Source organism: Carcharhinus amblyrhynchos, unplaced genomic scaffold (genome assembly GCF_965287045.1).
Source record: "Carcharhinus amblyrhynchos unplaced genomic scaffold, sCarAmb.v2.hapA scaffold_435, whole genome shotgun sequence".
Taxonomy (NCBI): Eukaryota; Metazoa; Chordata; class Chondrichthyes; order Carcharhiniformes; family Carcharhinidae; genus Carcharhinus; species Carcharhinus amblyrhynchos.
In genome coordinates, this window is record NW_027650175.1 from 64766 (window position 1) to 83458 (window position 18693).

The window sequence follows — 18693 nt, forward strand, 5'->3', positions numbered from 1 at the left end:
TGGACAATAAGGGGCAATTTAGCATGGCCAATTCACCTAACCTGCAAATCTTTGGGCACTAAGGGGCAATTTAGCATGGCCAATCCACCTAACCTACACATCTTTGGATACTAAGGGGCAATTTAGCATGGCCAATCCACCTAACCTGTACATCTTTGGACAATAAGGGGCAATTTAGCATGGCCAATCCCCCTAACCTGCAAATCTTTGGACAATAAGGGGCAATTTAGCATGGCCAATCCACCTAACGTACACATCTTTGGATACTAAGGGACAATTTAGCATGGCCAATCCACCTAACCAGCACATCTTTGGACTCTAAGGGGCAATTTAGCATGGCCAATCCACCTAACCTACACATCTTTGGATACTAAGGGGCAATTTAGCATGGCCAATCCACCTAACCTGTACATCTTTGGACAATAAGGGGCAATTTAGCATGGCCAATCCACCTAACCTACACATCTTTGGACACTAAGGGACAATTTAGCATGGCCAATCCACCCTAACCTGCACATCTTTGGACACTAAAGGGCAATTTAGCATGGCCAATCCACCTAACCTACACATCTTTGGACAATAAGGGGCAATTTAGCATGGCCAATCCACCTAACCTGCACATCTTTGGACACTAAGGGACAATTTAGCATGGCCAATCCACCTAACCTGCACATCTTTGGACAATAAGGGGCAATTTAGCATGGCCAATCCACCTAACCTACACATCTTTGGACAATAAGGGGCAATTTAGCATGGCCAATCCACCTAACCTACACATCTTTGGACACTAAGGGGCAATTTAGCATGGCCAATCCACCTAACCTGCACATCTTTGGGCACTAAGGGGCAATTTAGCATGGCCAATCCCCCTAACCTGCACATCTTTGGGACACTAAGGGGCAATTTAGCATGGCCAATCCACCTAACCTACACATCTTTGGACAATAAGGGGCAATTTAGCATGGCCAATCCACCTAACCTGCACATCTTTGGACACTAAGGGACAATTTAGCATGGCCAATCCACCTAACCTGCACATCTTTGGACACTAAGGGGCAATTTAGCATGGCCAATCCATCTACCTATCTCAGTCTGAGGAGTTGCATCTAACCATTTTTCACTGGGGTCAAAAAAAATCACCTCCCCTTTAAGAGGAGGTCTCTCAAGCAGGTACGCTGCACCCAAAAATTTTTTATGCCTTGCGCGACCAGGAGGAGGGACAGATCGATGTGTCCTGAGAAAGGATGAGGTAAAGTGGGAGTTTTGTTGCCCCCTCGCCCTCCCTAATTGCCCCTCTTACCGACTTTTTGTTTTGTCTTCGTGGCAACGGCGGACGGCGGCGACGATGGTACTGCGCAGTCGCGGGAGGTCCACCTACCCTGCTGGCGGCGGCGGCGTCTGATTGACGTGGACCACCTCCAATAGGAGGAGAGCGACAGGTAGGCGGGACTTGAGGGGCGACCAATCAGGGGCCGATGATGTGCGGAACGTGATGACGTGAGCGCCAGCGTGGCCGGCAGCAGGTTGGGCGGAGAGGTCGCAACGGTTGCGAGGGGGGGGACAGAGATTGAGGAGAGGTCGAAGGTGAAGGTGGGGGGCTTCTAATACCCCCCCAGATTAAAGCCCCCGGCGCCATGGCTCAACATGTCAGCTTCCGGCAGCGTAAGTGTCCCCGCCTCCCCCCATGTTTTTTCTGTGATAGCATTTAAAGCTCTTTAATTCCCCCGGGCGTTTGAGGGCCGGGAATGGGGGGGGGAGGTGGGGGGAGAGGGGGGGAAGGGATGGTGGTGGGGGGAGAGGTGGGGGAGGGATGGTGGGGGGGGAGGGGAGGGGAGAGGGGGAGGTGGGGGAGGGATGGTGGGGGAGGGGGGAGGGATGGGGGGATGGTGGGGGAGGGGAGAGTGTGGCTAACATGGTGGTGGGGGAGTAACGTGGTGGGTGGCGGGGGGTCGGTGGTGGGTGGGGGGGGGTTGGTGGGGGGTTTGGGGGGGGTAACGTGGTAGTAGTGGTGGTGGTGTTGGGGGGGCTAACACGGTGGTGGGGGGTAATGGGTTGGGGGGAGTAACGTAGTGGGGGGGGTTGGGGGAGTAACGTGGTGGGGGGGGTTGGGGGGAGTAACGTGGTGGGGGGGGTTGGGGGGAGTAACGTGGTGGGGGGGGTTGGGGGGAGTAACGTGGTGGGGGGGGTTGGGGGGAGTAACGTGGTGGGGGGGGTTGGGGGGAGTAACGCGGCGGCAGGGGGGTTGGGGGGGTAACGCGGCGGGGGGGGTTGGGGGGAGTAACGCGGCGGGGGGGGGTTGGGGGGAGTAACGCGGCGGGGGGGGGTTGGGGGGAGTAACGCGGCGGGGGGGGTTGGGGGGAGTAACGCGGCGGGGGGGGGTTGGGGGGAGTAACGCGGCGGGGGGGGGTTGGGGGGAGTAACGCGGCGGGGGGGGTTGGGGGGAGTAACGCGGCGGGGGGGGGTTGGGGGGAGTAACGCGGCGGGGGGGGTTGGGGGGAGTAACGCGGCGGGGGGGGTTGGGGGGGGTAACGCGGCGGGGGGGGGTTGGGGGGGGTAACGCGGCGGGGGGGGGGTTGGGGGGGGTAACGCGGCGGGGGGGGGTTGGGGGGGGTAACGCGGCGGGGGGGGGTTGGGGGGAGTAACGCGGCGGCAGGGGGGTTGGGGGGGTAACGCGGCAGGGGGCGTTGGGGGGGTAACGCGGTGATGGGGGGTAACGTGATGGGGAGTTGGGGGGTAACGTGGTGGTGGGTGTGTTGGGGGGTAACGCAGTGGTGGGGGTATCGGGGGTCAAGGTACGGGGGGTATCGGGGGTCAAGGCGGCGGGGGCCTCACTTGTAGGGGCAAGGCGGGGGGGGCTTGCTTGTGGGGATATTGTAGGGATGTCGTGGGGGGCGTGCGGGTAATGCAGGGGTAACGTGGTGGGGGGAGGGGGTGTGTGGCTAATGTTGGGGAGGGAGAGACGTGGGTAACCTGGGGTGGAAACGTGTGGGTAATGGAAAGGTGGTGAGGGGGGGGCCCCATGTGGGATTGGGGAGGTGGTCCGTGTGGGCGAGGGTAAGTGAGAGGGTGGGCAAGCAGGGGGTCTGCATGTGATTGGGAAAGTGAGCGAGGTGGTGTGTGAGAATGGAGTTGGGGGCGAGTGGAGGCTGGGCGAGGGACGAGAGTGACAGCGCAGGCCGGTGAGTGGGAATGTGGGAGGTGGGGCGGGTTGCGGTGTGGGTAGCTAGGGGGTGATGTATGTGGAAATGTCAGAGGTTGTGTATGTTTAGAATATTCCTCGAGTATTGAGTGATGAGAAAATTCTCTTTATCTGGGTAGTGTCTCAGCATGAATCAGATTGCCTTCAATTCTGAAGTCAGCTACTGTCCCCATCATCAAAAACCCAGGATAACTCTGTGTGGTTTCATTCTGTACGTTAGCGACTTTTGCTGGCCTGATCTTGCCAGGGTAACAGAAGATTTCTCTCCAATCTCAACCCCGATGTCCGATGCCCAGTTTACAGGAAGTCCCTCTTTGAGATTAGCCGGAGAGCATTAGCCAACAGCGTCCCTTTCCTGTTGTCACCTCTTGTGTTTCGTATGGACTGGCCTTGCCTCGTTCCCAGTGAAATCCGCTGTGGAAATAAGAAGTAGGAGTAGGCCATTCGGCCCTTCAGTGCAGTGGCGATCTGTGCGTGCCAACTCGGGGTCGGTTACTCTGTACAAAAGGGACGTGAACGAATTGAGCTGCGGGGCCATCGGACCTGTGACCGATTGCAGAAGCTTCAGATAGTTCACAGGATTCAACAGGGGAAGGAGTCACTTGGAAAGCATTTAGCAAAGTTCTCATCACCCAGCACAGGAGGAGGCCCTTCAGCCCGCTCCCCTATTGTGCCTTCTGTGTCCCTGTGAAAGAACCCTACTGGAATTCCCCATTAATCTACTTTCTAGGCAGCCATACCGTGACATTGCTTGTTTGTGTGTGTGTGTGTGTGTAGTGACTAAATCATTGTTTATACAGCTTGCGTACGCTCATGATAACGAGAGTTAAGTTGCAGAGACAACCCTCCCTCCAGCGTGCTGAGAGTAGGAAAGGTTGTTTCACTGCCTGAAACAATGTGTTAGTACTCTTTCTCAGAGGGTGGCAGAAGATATGCTTTCAGATGATGGTTCATATTTAAAATGCAGTTTTATTTCAAGGGAATATGCACCAAATGACTTGCCCAAGGTCTGCTCAGTGTTAAACGGGGGTATTTTTTTCTGTCTCTTTTAATCGCTTCAGGTTACCATCTTGAAGTCCCAAAGCGAGTTTTCAAAAGAATTCTCTCTTCACAAAATCACACAGTGCAGAAGAGGCCCTTCGGACACTGAGTCTACACAAACACGCGAGACGCACCTGACCTCCCAACTAATCCCATTAACTTGGCCCATAGCCCTGAATGTGATGATGCGTCAAGTGCTCATCCAGGTACTTAAAGGATGTGAGGCATCCTGCCTCCACTGCCAGACCATCTCCATTCTAGACCGTCACCATCCTCTGGGTAAAAATAAAAGGTTTTCCTCTCACCCTCCCTAAACCTCCCACCCCTCACCTTGAACTTAAGAACATAAGAACATAAGAAATAGGAGCAGGAGTAGGCCATCTGGCCCTTCGAGCCTGCCCCGCCATTCAATAAGATCATGGCTGATCTGTCGTGGCTCAGTTCCACTTTCCCGCCCTCTCCCCATAACCCTTAATCCCCTCTCTTATCAAAAACCCATCAACCCGCTTCTTAAAAATATTTAGCGAGGCAGCCTCCACCACTTCAACGGGCAGAGAATTCCAGAGATTCACCACCCTTTGAGTGAAGAAGTTCCTCCTCAACTCCGTTCTGAACTGCCCCCCCTTTATCTTGAGGCTGTGCCCCCTAGTCCTACTGTCTTTTTTGAGCGGGAAGAGTCTTTCCACCTCTATCCTATCCATCCCATTCATCATCTTATACGTCTCGATGAGATCTCCCCTCATTCTTCTAAACTCTAACGAGTACAAGCCTAGTTTATTCAGCCTCTCCTCATAGCTCAACCCCCTCAACTCCGGTATCAGCCTAGTAAACCTCCTCTGCACTCCCTCCAAGGCCAAAATATCTTTGCGCAGGTGCGGCGCCCAAAACTGCACACAGTACTCCAGCTGCGGCCTCACCAATGCCCTATACAGCTGCAGCAAGACCTCCCTACTTTTATATTCAATCCCCCTCGCTATTGTCCCCTTGTGACTGACCCTTCAACTAAGGGGAACAACTGCTCCTTATCCACTCTGTCCATGCCCCTCATAATCTTGTACACCTCGATCAGGTCGCCCCTCAGTCTTCTCTGCTCCACAGAAAACAACCCAAGCCTATCCAAACTCTCTTCATAACTTAAATGTTCCATCCCAGGCAGCATCCTGGTGAATCTCCTCTGCACCCCCTCCAGAGCAATCACATCCTTCCTACAATGTGGTGACCAGAACTGCACACTGTACTCCAGCTGTGGCCTCACCAAAGTTCTATACAACTCCCAACATGGCTTCCCTGCTTTTGTAATCTATACCCCGATTGGTGAATGTCCCATATGCCCTTTTCATCACCTACTAACATGTTCTTCTGCCTTCAGAGATCTAAGGATAAATACACCAAGGTCCGTTTGTCCCTTGGACATTCCTACTGTCCTACCATTCATTGACTACTTCCTCGCCAAGTTACTCCTTCCAAAATGTATCAGAATCCCTACAGTGCAAAAGGTGACCATTCGCCCCATCGAGTCTTCAGCGACAGCAATCCCAACTAGGCCCTGTTCCTGTGACCCCTCGTATTTACCCTGCTAATTCTCCCTGACACTAGGTTCAATTTAGCATGACCAATCCACCTAACCTGCGCATCTTTGGACTGTGGGAGGAAACTGGAGCACCCGGAGGAAACCCACACAGACATGGAAAGAAACTCCACGACAAACTCCGGATTTGAACCCAGGTTCCTGGCACTGTGAGGCAGCAGTACTAACCACTGTGCCGCCTTCACACTTTTCAGAGTTAAATTCCATCTGCCACTTATACCATTCAGTCAATATCTTCTTGTAACCCAAGATACTCAAGGTCACTGTTAACCAACTGGCCAATCTTTGTGTCATCTGCAAACTTACTAATCCTACCTCCCCAGCATTGTCATCTATGTTGCTTATATAAATAACAAATAATATGGGACCCAGCGCAGATCCCTGTGATATGCCACTAGCTTCTGGTCACTAAAGCAGCCTTCTGTCCTCAACCTCTGTCTCCTACAACTGAACCAATTTTGAATCCACCTCCCCAAGTTATCCTGTAACCCTTGTGCTTTTGCCACCTTTACAAGTATCCCATGTGGGACCTTGTCAAAGGGCTTTGCTGAAATCCATTTAAACCATAAAACAATACGACTCTTGTCTATGCACCTGATCACCTTAAAAAAATTCAATCAAATTTATTAGGCATGACCTCCCTCTGACAAAGCCATGCTGACTACCCCGTTCGAGCCTTGCCTCTCCAAGTGGAGATTGATTCTCTCCTTCACTGATGTGAGACCCACTGGTCTGTAGTTCCCTGCCTTATCTCTATAACCCTTCTTAAATAGTGGAACCACATTAGCTGTTCTCCCAGTAGATGGCACCTCTCTTGTGGCCAGAGAGGAATTAAAATTTGGGTCAGCGACCCTGTAGTCTCCTCCCTTGCCTCCCACAACAACCTGGGATAAAATTCATCCAGACCCAGAGATTTATCCATTTTTAAGCCTGCCAACATCTCCAAAATCTTGTCCTTCTCTATGTCAACTTGCTCACGAACTTCACAGTCTCTATCCCTCAATTCCATACCTTCATGCCCATTCTCATGGTGAAAGGCGGATGTGAAGCATTTGTTCAACCCCATACCAATGCCCTCTGATTCCACCACAGATCCTGGTGGTACAGTAGTTATCACTGCTGCCTCACAGCACCAGAGACTTGGGTTCGATTCCCAGGTTGCAGTCTGTGTGAGGTTTGCACATTCTCCCATGTCTGCGTGGGTTTCCTCTAGGTGCTCCAGTTTCCTCCCACAGTCCAAAGATGTGTGTGTTGGGCAGATTAGCCGTGCTAAATTGCCCCTTAGTCCCCCTGACACCATCTAGGGTAAATGCGTGGGGTTATGGGGATAGGGCCTGGGTGGGCTTGTTGTTGATGCAGCCTCGATGGGCTGAATGGCCTTCTTCTGCGCTGTAGGATTCTATGATTCTAATGGGCCCCATTCTTTCCCTGGCTATTCTCTTCCCATTGATATACTGGTAGAATATGTTTGGATTTTCCTCACTTTTACCAGCCAGAGCTTTCTCATATCTCCTTGTTGCTTTCCTAGTTGCCACCTTCAGCCATACCCTGCACCTTCTGTATTTTGTTAATGCCTCCGCTGATTTGTTCCCCTTGTACCTGCTAAAAGTCTCCCTTTTCCTTCTCGTTGCATCCTGACACAGTATCCTGTTCCAGTAACCTTATGAATAGACAGCGTACTGGCCCTTGCTGCTGGAATGCCCCACCCGGGGAGTTGTCCACGGAATGCGTAAACAGGTCGAGCAGCCGTACCAAATGCCACAACCAGGGGCAAACTGGGAGAATGGGAAACATCCCTATCATTTGACCTGGAAATCTCCATGTTCCACAAGGAAGGCAGAAAGCTCTGTCTCCGAGAGTCAAAATAGGATTAATTGTTGGCTTGAGAATGTAATAGGAGCAGTTTTGGGATCGTGACTCTGGGTAATCCACAACTTTGTATTTGATCATCTTGGATCTGGCAGGTTGGTGGAGCGTGGGACTCCAAGCTGTATGATGTCCTCCTGTGTTTGTATCTGATTTCTGTGCTGCTGTTCCGTCACCGATGCCTCGCTGTGTTAGTAGACGTCGCGTGTGAACTGGAAACCCCCCTAACCCTCTCCTTTGCTCTCTAGCTCCCAAACAGAGAGTGCGGCCGCCCGCCCCCAACATGATGGACCCCAACCAGCTCTTCGATGACACCAGCGCCTCGCAGCCCCCCCAGCCCAGCAGCTACACCGTCCAGGGGATCGACATGGGGCTTCCAATCAACAGCTTCCTGGGCGAGCCCGTGACAGACTTCGCCATGGCCTACGGCACGACGATTGCCAGTCAGGGAAAGGACATTGTTCACAAAGAGGTGGGTGGGTGCCTGTGCGCGGGATTCCTGATTACTACAGGTAGTCTGCACTAGCAAAATACATTGCACTCTCCTGTGCAGTTCCCACCACATCGAGAACGAACAATGGCTTGTATGTGTCTCACAGCGCCTGGGTTTGATTCCCGGCTTCAGTCACTGTATGTGCAGAGTCTGCATGTTCTCCTCGTATCTGCGTGGGTTTCCTCTGGATGCTCCCGTTCCTCCCACAGTCCGGAACTTGTGCAGGTTGGGTGCTCCAGTTTCCTACCACTGTCCGAAAAAACGTGCATTGGCTGTGCTAAATTCTCCCTCAGTGTGCCTGAACAGGTGCCAGAGTGTGGCGACTAGGGGATTTGCCCAGTAACTTCATTGCAATATTAATGTCAGCCTACTCGTGACGCTGATAAATAAACTTTAAACTTAAAACAACCACGATGCAAATTGTGAGAGCATCAGATTTCAGTGTTTCTGGCTGTAGTGTTCGGGCTTATGGGACAGATGCAGCTTGCTTACTCACCTGTTCACAATTTAAGGTGCATCAAATGCAATAACTCACCTAAAAGTACTGTGTTCATGTTGTGTGGTGTCCACAGCACAGAAAGGGGGTGGCAGTGTCGCACAGTGGTTAGCACTGCTGCCTCACGGCGCCAGGGACCCGGGTTCGATTCCCAACTTGGGCCACTGTCTGTGTGGAGTCTGCACGTTCTCCCCCGTGTCTGTGTGGGTTTCCTCCGGGTGCTCCAGTTTCCTCCCACGTGCAGGTTAGATGGATTGACCGTGCTAAATTGCCCCTTAGCATCAGGGGATGCATAAGTAAATGCGTAGGGTTATGGGAATAGGGCCACGGTGGGATTGTTGTTGGTGCATACTCGATGGGCCAAATGGCCTCCTTTTACAGTGTAGGATTCTCTGAGGAAGGGGTCATTCACAACAGGTCTGTGTTTCCACATGAGCTTCCTCGCACCTTCCCTTACTTCACCATCTATCAGCATATCCCCAAGTAACTGTCTGACTCAGCGGTTCCTGGGGCCAGTGCAGCCCATTTGCGTTCTGAGCACAGCCATTTTGTTGACTGTTGCCCAGGTGCAGGGTTACCACATTCTGCTGATTTCCATGTTTGCAGTTTTTTTCCTCCACCAGTGTGACTAAGGCGATTTACGTATGAAGCAAGGGGAGGTGTGTGCTAACATTGACTGTGAGAGCCGTGTCAATGTTTAATAGTTTTTAACCATTTGAAAAAGGAAGTCTTTGCGTAGACAGAAGCAGACAGGGCTAAGCATACAGAGGAGATCTCACCCCCTACCACCATCTCCAACAGCCCCATCCACACAATTCTCTTCTGTAAATCCGTTCTGCCTTCCTAATGCCCCTCTCAGTCCAGCTATAACTTCCCGGGTTCTCCAGGACAGACAGACTTACCCGTCTGGTTCCTCGCTGCCCCGGATAACTCTGATAACGTTGTCCGAAGGTTTGACCTCTCTCTTGTTGTAGACGCTGACCAGCACCTCGCTGTTAAAAGCACAGGTGGGTTTCATTGCACAGAATAGGAATGGTTACACTGCAGGCTATTTGGCCCACCGTTCCCGTTCCGACTCCCTGCTGGAGTAACTCTACTAATCCATCTACCCCCATTCCCTTTTCCCCACTTCCCTGGAAATCTTAATTTCTGGCTAACAACCCAGTTCCTGTTTGACAGCCTCGATTGAATCTGCCTCCCCTCCACTCTCAGGCAACGCATTCCAGACCCTCGCTCCATCCCGCTGTGGAAACATTTCGCCTCGTGGCCACTGATTCTTTTATCAATTACCTTAAATCTGTGTCCCTCTGAAATCCGTACCATACAGAACAAGGCCATTCTGCCCATTGAGCCTGTGCCAACAACAATCCCACCCTCTCCCTGTAACTCCACATATTTACCTTACCAATCCCATCCCGAAACTAGAATTAACTTAGCATGGTCAATTCATCTAACTCACCCACCTTTGGAGTATGGGAGGAAATCGGAGCACCCGGAGGAAACCCATGCAGGGAGAACATGTCAACTCTGCACAGACAGTGACTCAAGGTGGGAATCGAACCTGGGTCCCTGGCACTGTGAGGCAGCAGCGCTAACCACTGTGCCACCTACTCATTCTTGGCCCTTCCACCAATGAGAATAGTTTATACTCATCCACTCTCTTCCACATACCCTCACGATTTTGAATATTCCAATCAAATCTCCTCTCAGCCTTCCCTTCAAGGAAAACTGCCCCAGCGTTCTCCAATTTACATCCATAAGTGAGGTTCCTCATCCCTGGGACCATTCTTGTGAACCTTTCCAGCACACACTCCCAATTCCTTCACATCCTTACTAAAGCACAGCATCCAGAGCCAGCTGAGATGGGTGTTTTGCTTCTAGGAGAAGGTGTAAAGGAACCTGTGAAAAAGAACAAAAAGCTCAAAAGCAAGCAGGGTGTCCCTCAGCAGTCAGGCCCAAGATGAGGCACGGAGTCCAATCCCGGGAGCACACTTCCGTAAGGATGTCCGTGCCTAAGAAAGGGTGCCAGGCACATGAAGCTTCGATTATGTGGAGAAGCTGCAGCTGCTCAGAGCAGAGGAGGGAAGAGCGTTTCTGAAGAGGTTTATGATGGAGTCAAATAAGGAGAAATAGGTTCCATTGGAGGGATGGATGATGAGAACTTTACATTGTTTAACACACGGCGAGTTCTTGTGATCTGGAAGGCGCCACCTGAAAGGGCAGCATAAGCAGATGCAATAGGAACCTCCAAAGGGTGGGAGGAATTGGAGGGATAGTTAGAAAGGAAAGGGCAGTGGGGCAAGTGAAGCGGAATAGACCTAATCGGATAATTCCTGAAAGCTAGCACAGGCAAAACGGACCAAGTGGATTCCCTCTACGCAGCATCATTGTGATATTCTGCTTAACAGTTTTGCTTCAGAGCAGTTTTATTTTAATATTTGTTCAGGAGATTTATTGCCCATCCCTAATTTCCCCTTGAGAACATGGCGAGTGAGCCATCTTATTGCACTGCATGTGGTGTAGGTACACCCACAGTGCTGTTAGGGAGGGAGCTCCAGGATTGTGATTGGACATCAGTCAGTCCCTGTGTGTGGTGTAGGTACACCCACAGTGCTGTTAGGGAGGGAGTTCCAGGATTGTGATTGGATATCAGTCAGTCCCCGTGTGGTGTAGGTACACCCACAGTGCTGTTAGGGAGGGAGTTCCAGGATTGTGATTGGACATCAGTCAGTCCCCGTGTGGTGTAGGTACACCCACAGTGCTGTTAGGGAGGGAGATCCAGGATGTTGACCCCAGCCACTGTGAAGGAATGGCCGATATATTTCCAAGTCGAGCCACCCCGCCGTCCTTTTAGTGGTAGAGGTGGCAGGTTTGGAAGGTCCTGTCAAAGAATTGGGAGAAGGCGCAGTTAAGATTCATAAGAATGTTTCCAGGGATGAGGAACATCAGTTACGAAGATAGATTGAAGAACGTTGAGGCAGTTTTCCTTGAACAGAAGGGTAAGAGGAGATTTGATCGAAGTGCTCAAAACCATGAGGGGTCCGGAAGAGAGTAGATGGAGACAAATTTCCCGGGGCAATTTCACGGTAGCTTCATTGCAGTGTTAATGTAAGTCTTGCGACTAATAAATAAACCTTTAAACTAGGGCGGCACAGTGGTTAGCGCTGCTGCCTCAACACCAGGGAGCCAGGTTCAATTTTGGTGACTGTGTGGAGTTTGCACGTTCTCCCAGTGTCTGCATGGGGGTGCTCGGGTTTCCTCCCACAGTCCGAAAGATGTGCAGGTTAGGTAGGTTAGTCATGCTAAATTACCCCTAGCTTTGGAAAGATTAGCAGGTTAAATATGTGGGGTTACGGGGGTAGGGCGAAATTATTGTTGGAGCAGGCTTGATGGGCCGAATGGCATCCTGTACCATTTGAATTCTATGAACTGTGCAGTGGAGTGGTTTCTGAAGCCACTTCAGAGGGCATCAGGTTTCAGCAAGATGAGGTGATGCTGGAGTGCCCGGCTGGTCAGCCTCCCGGGCAGCATCACTCGGCACGTCCCTTATAAACACCTCAGACTCACTCTGAGCAATGCCACGGTAGGGGTGGGGGGAAGTGCTGCTATGTTAACCTCACGGCCACACTGACTGCGTGTTCCTTTCTCCTCCTGTGCCAGCTGAACAGGTTTGTGTCCGTCAACAAGCTGAAATACTTCTTCACCGTCGACACCAGATACGTCACCAAGAAGCTGGCGCTGCTGATGTTCCCGTACACCCATCAGGTACTGAACTGGGCCCGCAGGGGGAATGGTTGTTACGGCCCAGACCCCGCCGTAATTGATGGGCTGAGTGCCTCCGCTGGCTGTTGGGTTCGAAGGCAGAATCCTGCTGGCTGCCGTCATGCCAATCTGAGTGGGTATGGGGCCCACGCCATCACTGGGCACTCCACTGTCCAGCTCTGTGAGAGAGACGACAGCGCGGAAATGCCAAGGGGGCTGAGAGACTGGTCCGGAGCACATTGTTGGGATACTGGTTACAGGGATCTTGACGCTGATCGCAGTTGGAGTGCACGTGCACTGCATCATCCTGTCGGTGGTGACAAAGGGTTGAAAGAAAAGGTTCCATCTTTGCCAGTTGGGAGACCTTTCATTCCTCAGTCTAGCAAAGTTTGCTTTGCTTCAAGTGGTCGCACTTTTCAGCGATTCGATCTGTATAACTCTCCGAATAGGTCCAATCCTCACTCTGTAGCTGTGTGCGTTTCTGTTGGATGCTCCGGCTTCCCCTCTCAGTCCAACGTGGATTGGCCATGCTAAATTGTCCCTTAGTGTCCAAAGATGTGTAGGTTAGGTGGATTGGCCATGCTAAATTGTCCCTTAGTGTCCAAAGATGTGTAGGTTAGGTGGATTGGCCATGCTAAATTGTCCCTTAGTGTCCAAAGATGTGTAGGTTAGGTGGATTGGCCATGCTAAATTACCCCTTGGTGTCCAAAGATGTGCAGGTTAGGTGAATCGGTCATGCTATCAAAAATTGCCCCTTGGTATCAGGGGGACTAGCAGGGTAAATACATGGGGTTACAGGGATTGGTGCTGGGTGGAATTGGTGTGGGTAAAGACCCAATGGGCTGAATGGCTTCCCCCACTGTAGGGATTCTATGAAAGTGTTTTGTGATGTCCCGAGGGCAAGAAAGGTGCTATAGAAATGTACGTTCTTGCCTCGTAAGCACCTTACACAGTTTGACCCACAGAAGCGCCCTGATTGCGGTTTTGCTCTTCCAGTGCACGCAGTTAAAGGCCTTGAAAACATCAGTCAGATAAATAACTAGGCACCTGTCCACCTGATCTGAAAGCTCGTCTGAAAGACAGCACCTCCAACAGGGCAGACCACCCTCAGTACTGCACTGCCAGGGCCAGCAGAGATCCGAGGGTCCAGCCTCTGGAGCGAGGGGGCCATCTGTTTGAGTCGAGGTGAGAGGAGAAACTGCCAGCCAAGCAAAGCTGGTTAAAGAGCTCTCGGAATCTGCCTGCCGGCAGGCAGGATGTTTCTCGTATGGTTAAGTAGCATTTTCAATAGGAAGAGAAGAATCTCTGCAGACAGCACGTTATTCATGCTTCAGTGCCATGCACAGATTCCACTCTGCTACAGGGCCTGGGGGGCTGGAGAAGAAGGCTTGCCACTTGTCTCTTGAGCATGCTTTGTGTTATTAAGCTCGGCTCCGAGGTTTCGAACCGTACTAAAGGAGTGTGCAACAGGGGCTTGGGCAGATTGTAAAACTGCAGGCAGCTCTCACCAGTGTGGTTCTGATCCAGACCCACGGGCAAAGCAACAAATTGCGATCCGGCTATTAATGTCTGAATGGGAAACTCCAGGGCGCGCGCTGTCACCGATTTTTATTATTGTTTCTTTCCCCTGTCAGAACTGGGAGCTCGGATATCGCGTCGACTCGCGCCTGACCCCTCGAGAGGATTTTCACGCTAATGCTCCAGATCTGTACATTCCAAGTGAGTGTGTGATGTGGTGTTTCTCTGTGCTTTTCGCAGCCCGGGAGCTTTTAATGTGCCTTTCGCAACCCTCGGAATCTCCCAGAGCACATTACAGCTGCTCCACGCTTTAGGGACTGTTTGATACGGGAAACACAGCAGCTAGGCTGCACACCCTGCAAGTTCTTACCAGCAGCACTGTGGGAAGGAGCAGACTGTTATTTTGTTTGGTTGCAGACTGAGGGATAAATATCAGTTGGGATACTGGGAGAACACACACAAGAAATAGAAGCAGGAGTGGGCCTTCAAGTCTGCCCTGCCATTCAATATGGTCATGGCTGACCTCTGCTGGTGGCACGGTGGTTAGCACAGCTGCTTCACAGCGCTGGGGATCCGGGTTCGATTCCCAGTTTGGGTCACTGTCTGCGTTGAATCTGCACATTCTCCCTGTGTCTGTGTGGGTTTCCTCCAGGTGCTCTGGTTTCCTCCCACCGTCATGCTGGTTAGACGGATTGGCCATGCTAAATTCTTCCTCAGTGTACCCGAACAGGCGCTGGAGTGTGGCGACTAGAGGAATTTCACAGTAACTTTATTACAGTGTTGATGTAAGCATAAATAAACTATAACTTTTCAGATCCTTTTCTGCGCTGTTTCCCCTTAGCCCTCTATTCCTCGATCTATCAAATATTCATCCACCTCTACTTTAAAACTTCTAATGATCCAGCCTCCGTTACCCTTTTGGGGCTGAGAATTCCAGAGTTTCATCACCCTCTGCGAGAAGAAATTTCCACGCCCCTCAATTTTAAATGACCAGCTCTTTATTTTGTAGCTGTGTTCCCTTGTTCGAGACTCTCCGACTAGTGAAAACATCTCACCATTTACCCTGTCAAACCCTCTCAGAACATAGATCACTACAGCACAAACAGGCCCTTCGGCCCACAAGTTGCGCCTACCAGTCCTATCTGTAACTCCCAATCCCATGTATTCGTCCAGAAGTCTCTTAAAAGACCCCAGTGAGTTCGCCTCTACCACCACCGACGGCAGCCAATTCCACTCACTCACCACCCTCTGAGTGAGAAACTTACCTCTGACATCTCCTCTGTACCTGCTCTCCAGCACCTTAAACCTGTGTCCTCTCATAGCGACCATTTCAGCCCTGGGAAATAGCCCCCGAGAATCTACCCTATCTATACCTCACGTATATACTTTATATGTTTGAATAAGGTCACCGATCACTCTTCTGGACTCCAAGGAATACAGACCCAGACTACTTAGTCTCTCTTGACTCAACAAGCCTCTCATCCCAGGACTTAGCCTGGTGCATCTCCTTTGGACTGGCTCCAATGTTCCTAAATCCTTTCTAAGATCAGGGGACTAAAACAATACGTAATATTCCAGGTGAGGCCTCACCAACACCCTGTACAATTGCAACAGAACCTCTATTTTTAAACTCCAACCCGTTTGCAAGAACGGTCAAAATGCCATTTGCTGCCTTAACTAATTGTTGTTCCCACCTGCTAGCTTTTTGTGATTTATGCACTAGAACAGCAAGATCCTTCTGCATATCACTCAACCTGCAATCCCTCTCTCTCTCCATTTAGATAATCTGCCTTTTGATTCCTCCTACCAAAGCACACAACACCACACTTCCCGTGCTCCTTTTCCAATAGTCTGTGAGATCCTTTACTTCCATCTGAGAGGGCAGGTGAGATCCTGCCCAACGGATGGCACCTCCCACAGTGCGGCACTCCCTCAGTACTGCACTGGAGTGTCAGCCTGCATTACGTTACTTCTGACATGGGGCTTAATCGCAAACTTGCGAATGAGGGCAACTCTGAACCACAGCTGGCATGATGGTGAAGACTTGTTGATCAATCTCTACGGCCTTTTAAGTTCTGACGACTGGAAGGCGCATAGATTTTCGCTGTCAGGAAATTTAAGTCAAATGACTTGTGTCCATCTTTTCTGTTTGGCTTTTACCTGTGATTGAACTGTTGAATTTTAAACTCCCCCCTCAAAAAGGACGAATAAAAGTCATAGGTGTGTCCTCAGTCTCCCCAGATTTAAGCTGTAGGGACATTAGGTTGGCCATAGAGAGCAAAAGCAGCTGGGATTCTCAGTCCCAGAGAATTAGTGGAAACTGCAGTCTATGTCTCTCTGTATTCTCGCTCTCTGTCTCTTTCTCTCCCCCCACCCACGTCCCCAAAAGCTCTGCTGCAAAATGCATGGCCAATTCACTTAACTAGCATGTCTTTCAGATCATGGGAGGAAACCGGAGCACCTGGAGGAAACCCACGTAGACACGGGTAGAGCATGCAAACTCCACACAGACAGTGACCTGAGGCTGGAATTGAATCCAGATCCCTGGCGCTGTGAGGTGGCAGTGCTAACCACTGTGCCGCAGAGGGCGCGTTGCACACATTCAGCAGTGAACCAGTTGGAATCCGCTGCTTTAGGTAACAGTGCAAACCCTGGCGAACTTTTACCTCTGAAATGCTGCAGTATGGATGGACAGTGTGCTGGCTGCCATCTTAACGCTGTGGTGTGACAATGGCGCAGGCTGGTAATGTAGGCCTCCACTGCATTGAATTTCAGATCCTTAGCCATGCTTTTGAAGGGAGACTAAGCAAAAGCTGTGTAGTTCGGAGCGAGAAACATTCTCAATCATCTGTTTCCAGTTTCCAGCTGGCTTCCAGTTTATGGCATGTCACTGATGGTGCCCTGGGAACCAGGATGGCACGGTGTCACATGGTTAGCACTGCTGCTTCACAACGCCAGGCACATGGGTTCAACTCCAGCTTTGGGTCACTGTGCAGAGTCTGCATGTTCTCCCCATGGTAGGTTAGGTAGATTGGCCATGCTAAATTGCCCCTTAGTGTCCAAAGATGTGCAGGTTAGGTAGATTGGCCATGCTAAATTGCCCCTTAGTGTCCAAAGATGTGCAGGTTAGGTGGATTGGCCATGCTAAATTGTCCCTTAGTGTCAAGGGTTCAAACCCGGGTTCCCCAGAACATTTTCCTGGTCTCAGCTTTACTAGTCCAGCAACAATACCACTCCGCCACTGCCTCCCCCACCTTGCTGAGTTATCAGATTCAGATTTAATCAGGCTGACTTTAACCTGACCGCTTCATACTAGGTGCCAAGTGCCTTCATACCTGATCCTGAATCTCCTCATCTTTAATTGACTACTTTCAGACCAAAGTTTGCATCCTGTCTACACAGAGTGTACAGTAAATTTCATGAACGAACAGGCTTTCTGCTTTTGCCCTGAGCCTTGTCACTTCGAAGGGTTATTTCATATTAAATAGCAAGTTACACAGGTCAGTGATTTTATATAGCATCTCTACACCATACTGGCTTGGAAATATATCGGCCGTTCCTTTACTGTGACTGAGGTCAAAATCCTGGAACTCCCTCCCTAACAGCACTGTGGGTGTACCTACACCACACACGGGGACTGATGTCCAAACACAATCCTGGAACTCCCTCCCTAACAGCACTGTGGGTGTACCTACGTACAATAAATACCTACGAGCAATAAATGCTGGACCCAAGTGATGCCTATGAATGAATTTTTTCATAAAGGCGATAAAGTATTTAGAAGTCTTGCATTAACTGCACACACCCTTAACACAGAACTTACCTCTTGTCGGAGATTTTAGTCACATTTCTGTCCACGAGGATTAACAAACTGAACATAAGAACTAGGAGCAGGGGTAGGCCATCGGACCCCTTGAGCCTCCTCCACCATTCAATAAGATCATGGCTGATCTTTTAGTGGACTCAGCTCCACTTACCCGCCCGCTCACCATAACCCTTGATTCCTTTACCTTTCAAAAATCTATCTATCCTTGCCTTAAAAACATTCAATGAGGTAGCCTCAACTGAGCAGGGAATTCCACTTATTCACAACGCTTTGTGTGAAGAAGTTCCTCCTCAACTCAGTCCTAAATCTGCTCCCCCTTATTTTGAGGCTTTGCCCCCTAGTTCTAGTTTCACCCGCCAGTGGAAACAACTTCCCTGCTCCTATCTTATCTATTCCCTTCATAATCTTATGTTTCTATAAGATCCCCCTATAAGATCCCCCCTCATTCTTCTGAATTCCAATGAGTATAGCCCCAGTCTACTCAGTGTCTCCTCATAAGCCAACCCTCTCGACTCCGGAATCAACCTAGTGAATCTCCTCTGCACCCCCTCCAGTGCCAGTATATCCTTTCTCAAGTAAAGAGACCAAAACTGTACACAGTAACTCCAGGTGTGGCCTCACCAGCACCTTATATAGCTGCAACATAACCTTGCTGTTTTTAAACTCCATCCCTCTGGCAATGAAGGACAAAATTCCATTTGCCTTCTTCATTACAAACTCTGCCTGCAAACCAACTCCTTGTGATTCCTGCACAAGGACACCCAGGTCCCTTTGCACAGCAGCATGCTGCAATTTTTTACCATTTAAATAACAGTCCTTTTTGCTGTTATTCCTACCAAAATGGATGACCTCTCATTTACCAACATTGTACTCCGTCTGCCAGACCCTCACCCACTCACTTAGA

The 18693-nt window shown here is 50.6% G+C and overlaps 1 protein-coding gene across 2 annotated transcripts in view; it reads left to right on the top strand.

The window, feature by feature from the left end:
* Positions 1-1179: 1179 nt before the first annotated feature.
* The window catches only part of yif1a (Yip1 interacting factor homolog A (S. cerevisiae)), a 35109-nt gene continuing 17595 nt past the window's right edge, over positions 1180-18693 (top strand). Inside the window, exons 1-4 of one of the 2 annotated variants that reach the window (XM_080183824.1) lie at positions 1180-1249; positions 7943-8166; positions 12344-12448; positions 14080-14164. In XM_080183824.1, coding sequence (XP_080039950.1) covers positions 7978-8166; positions 12344-12448; positions 14080-14164 — 379 coding nt within the window. In that variant the 5' untranslated portion in view covers positions 1180-1249; positions 7943-7977. Of the gene's footprint in view, positions 1250-1547; positions 1663-7942; positions 8167-12343; positions 12449-14079; positions 14165-18693 lie in introns of those variants that run through there. The other variant, XM_080183823.1, reaches the window with a different exon arrangement.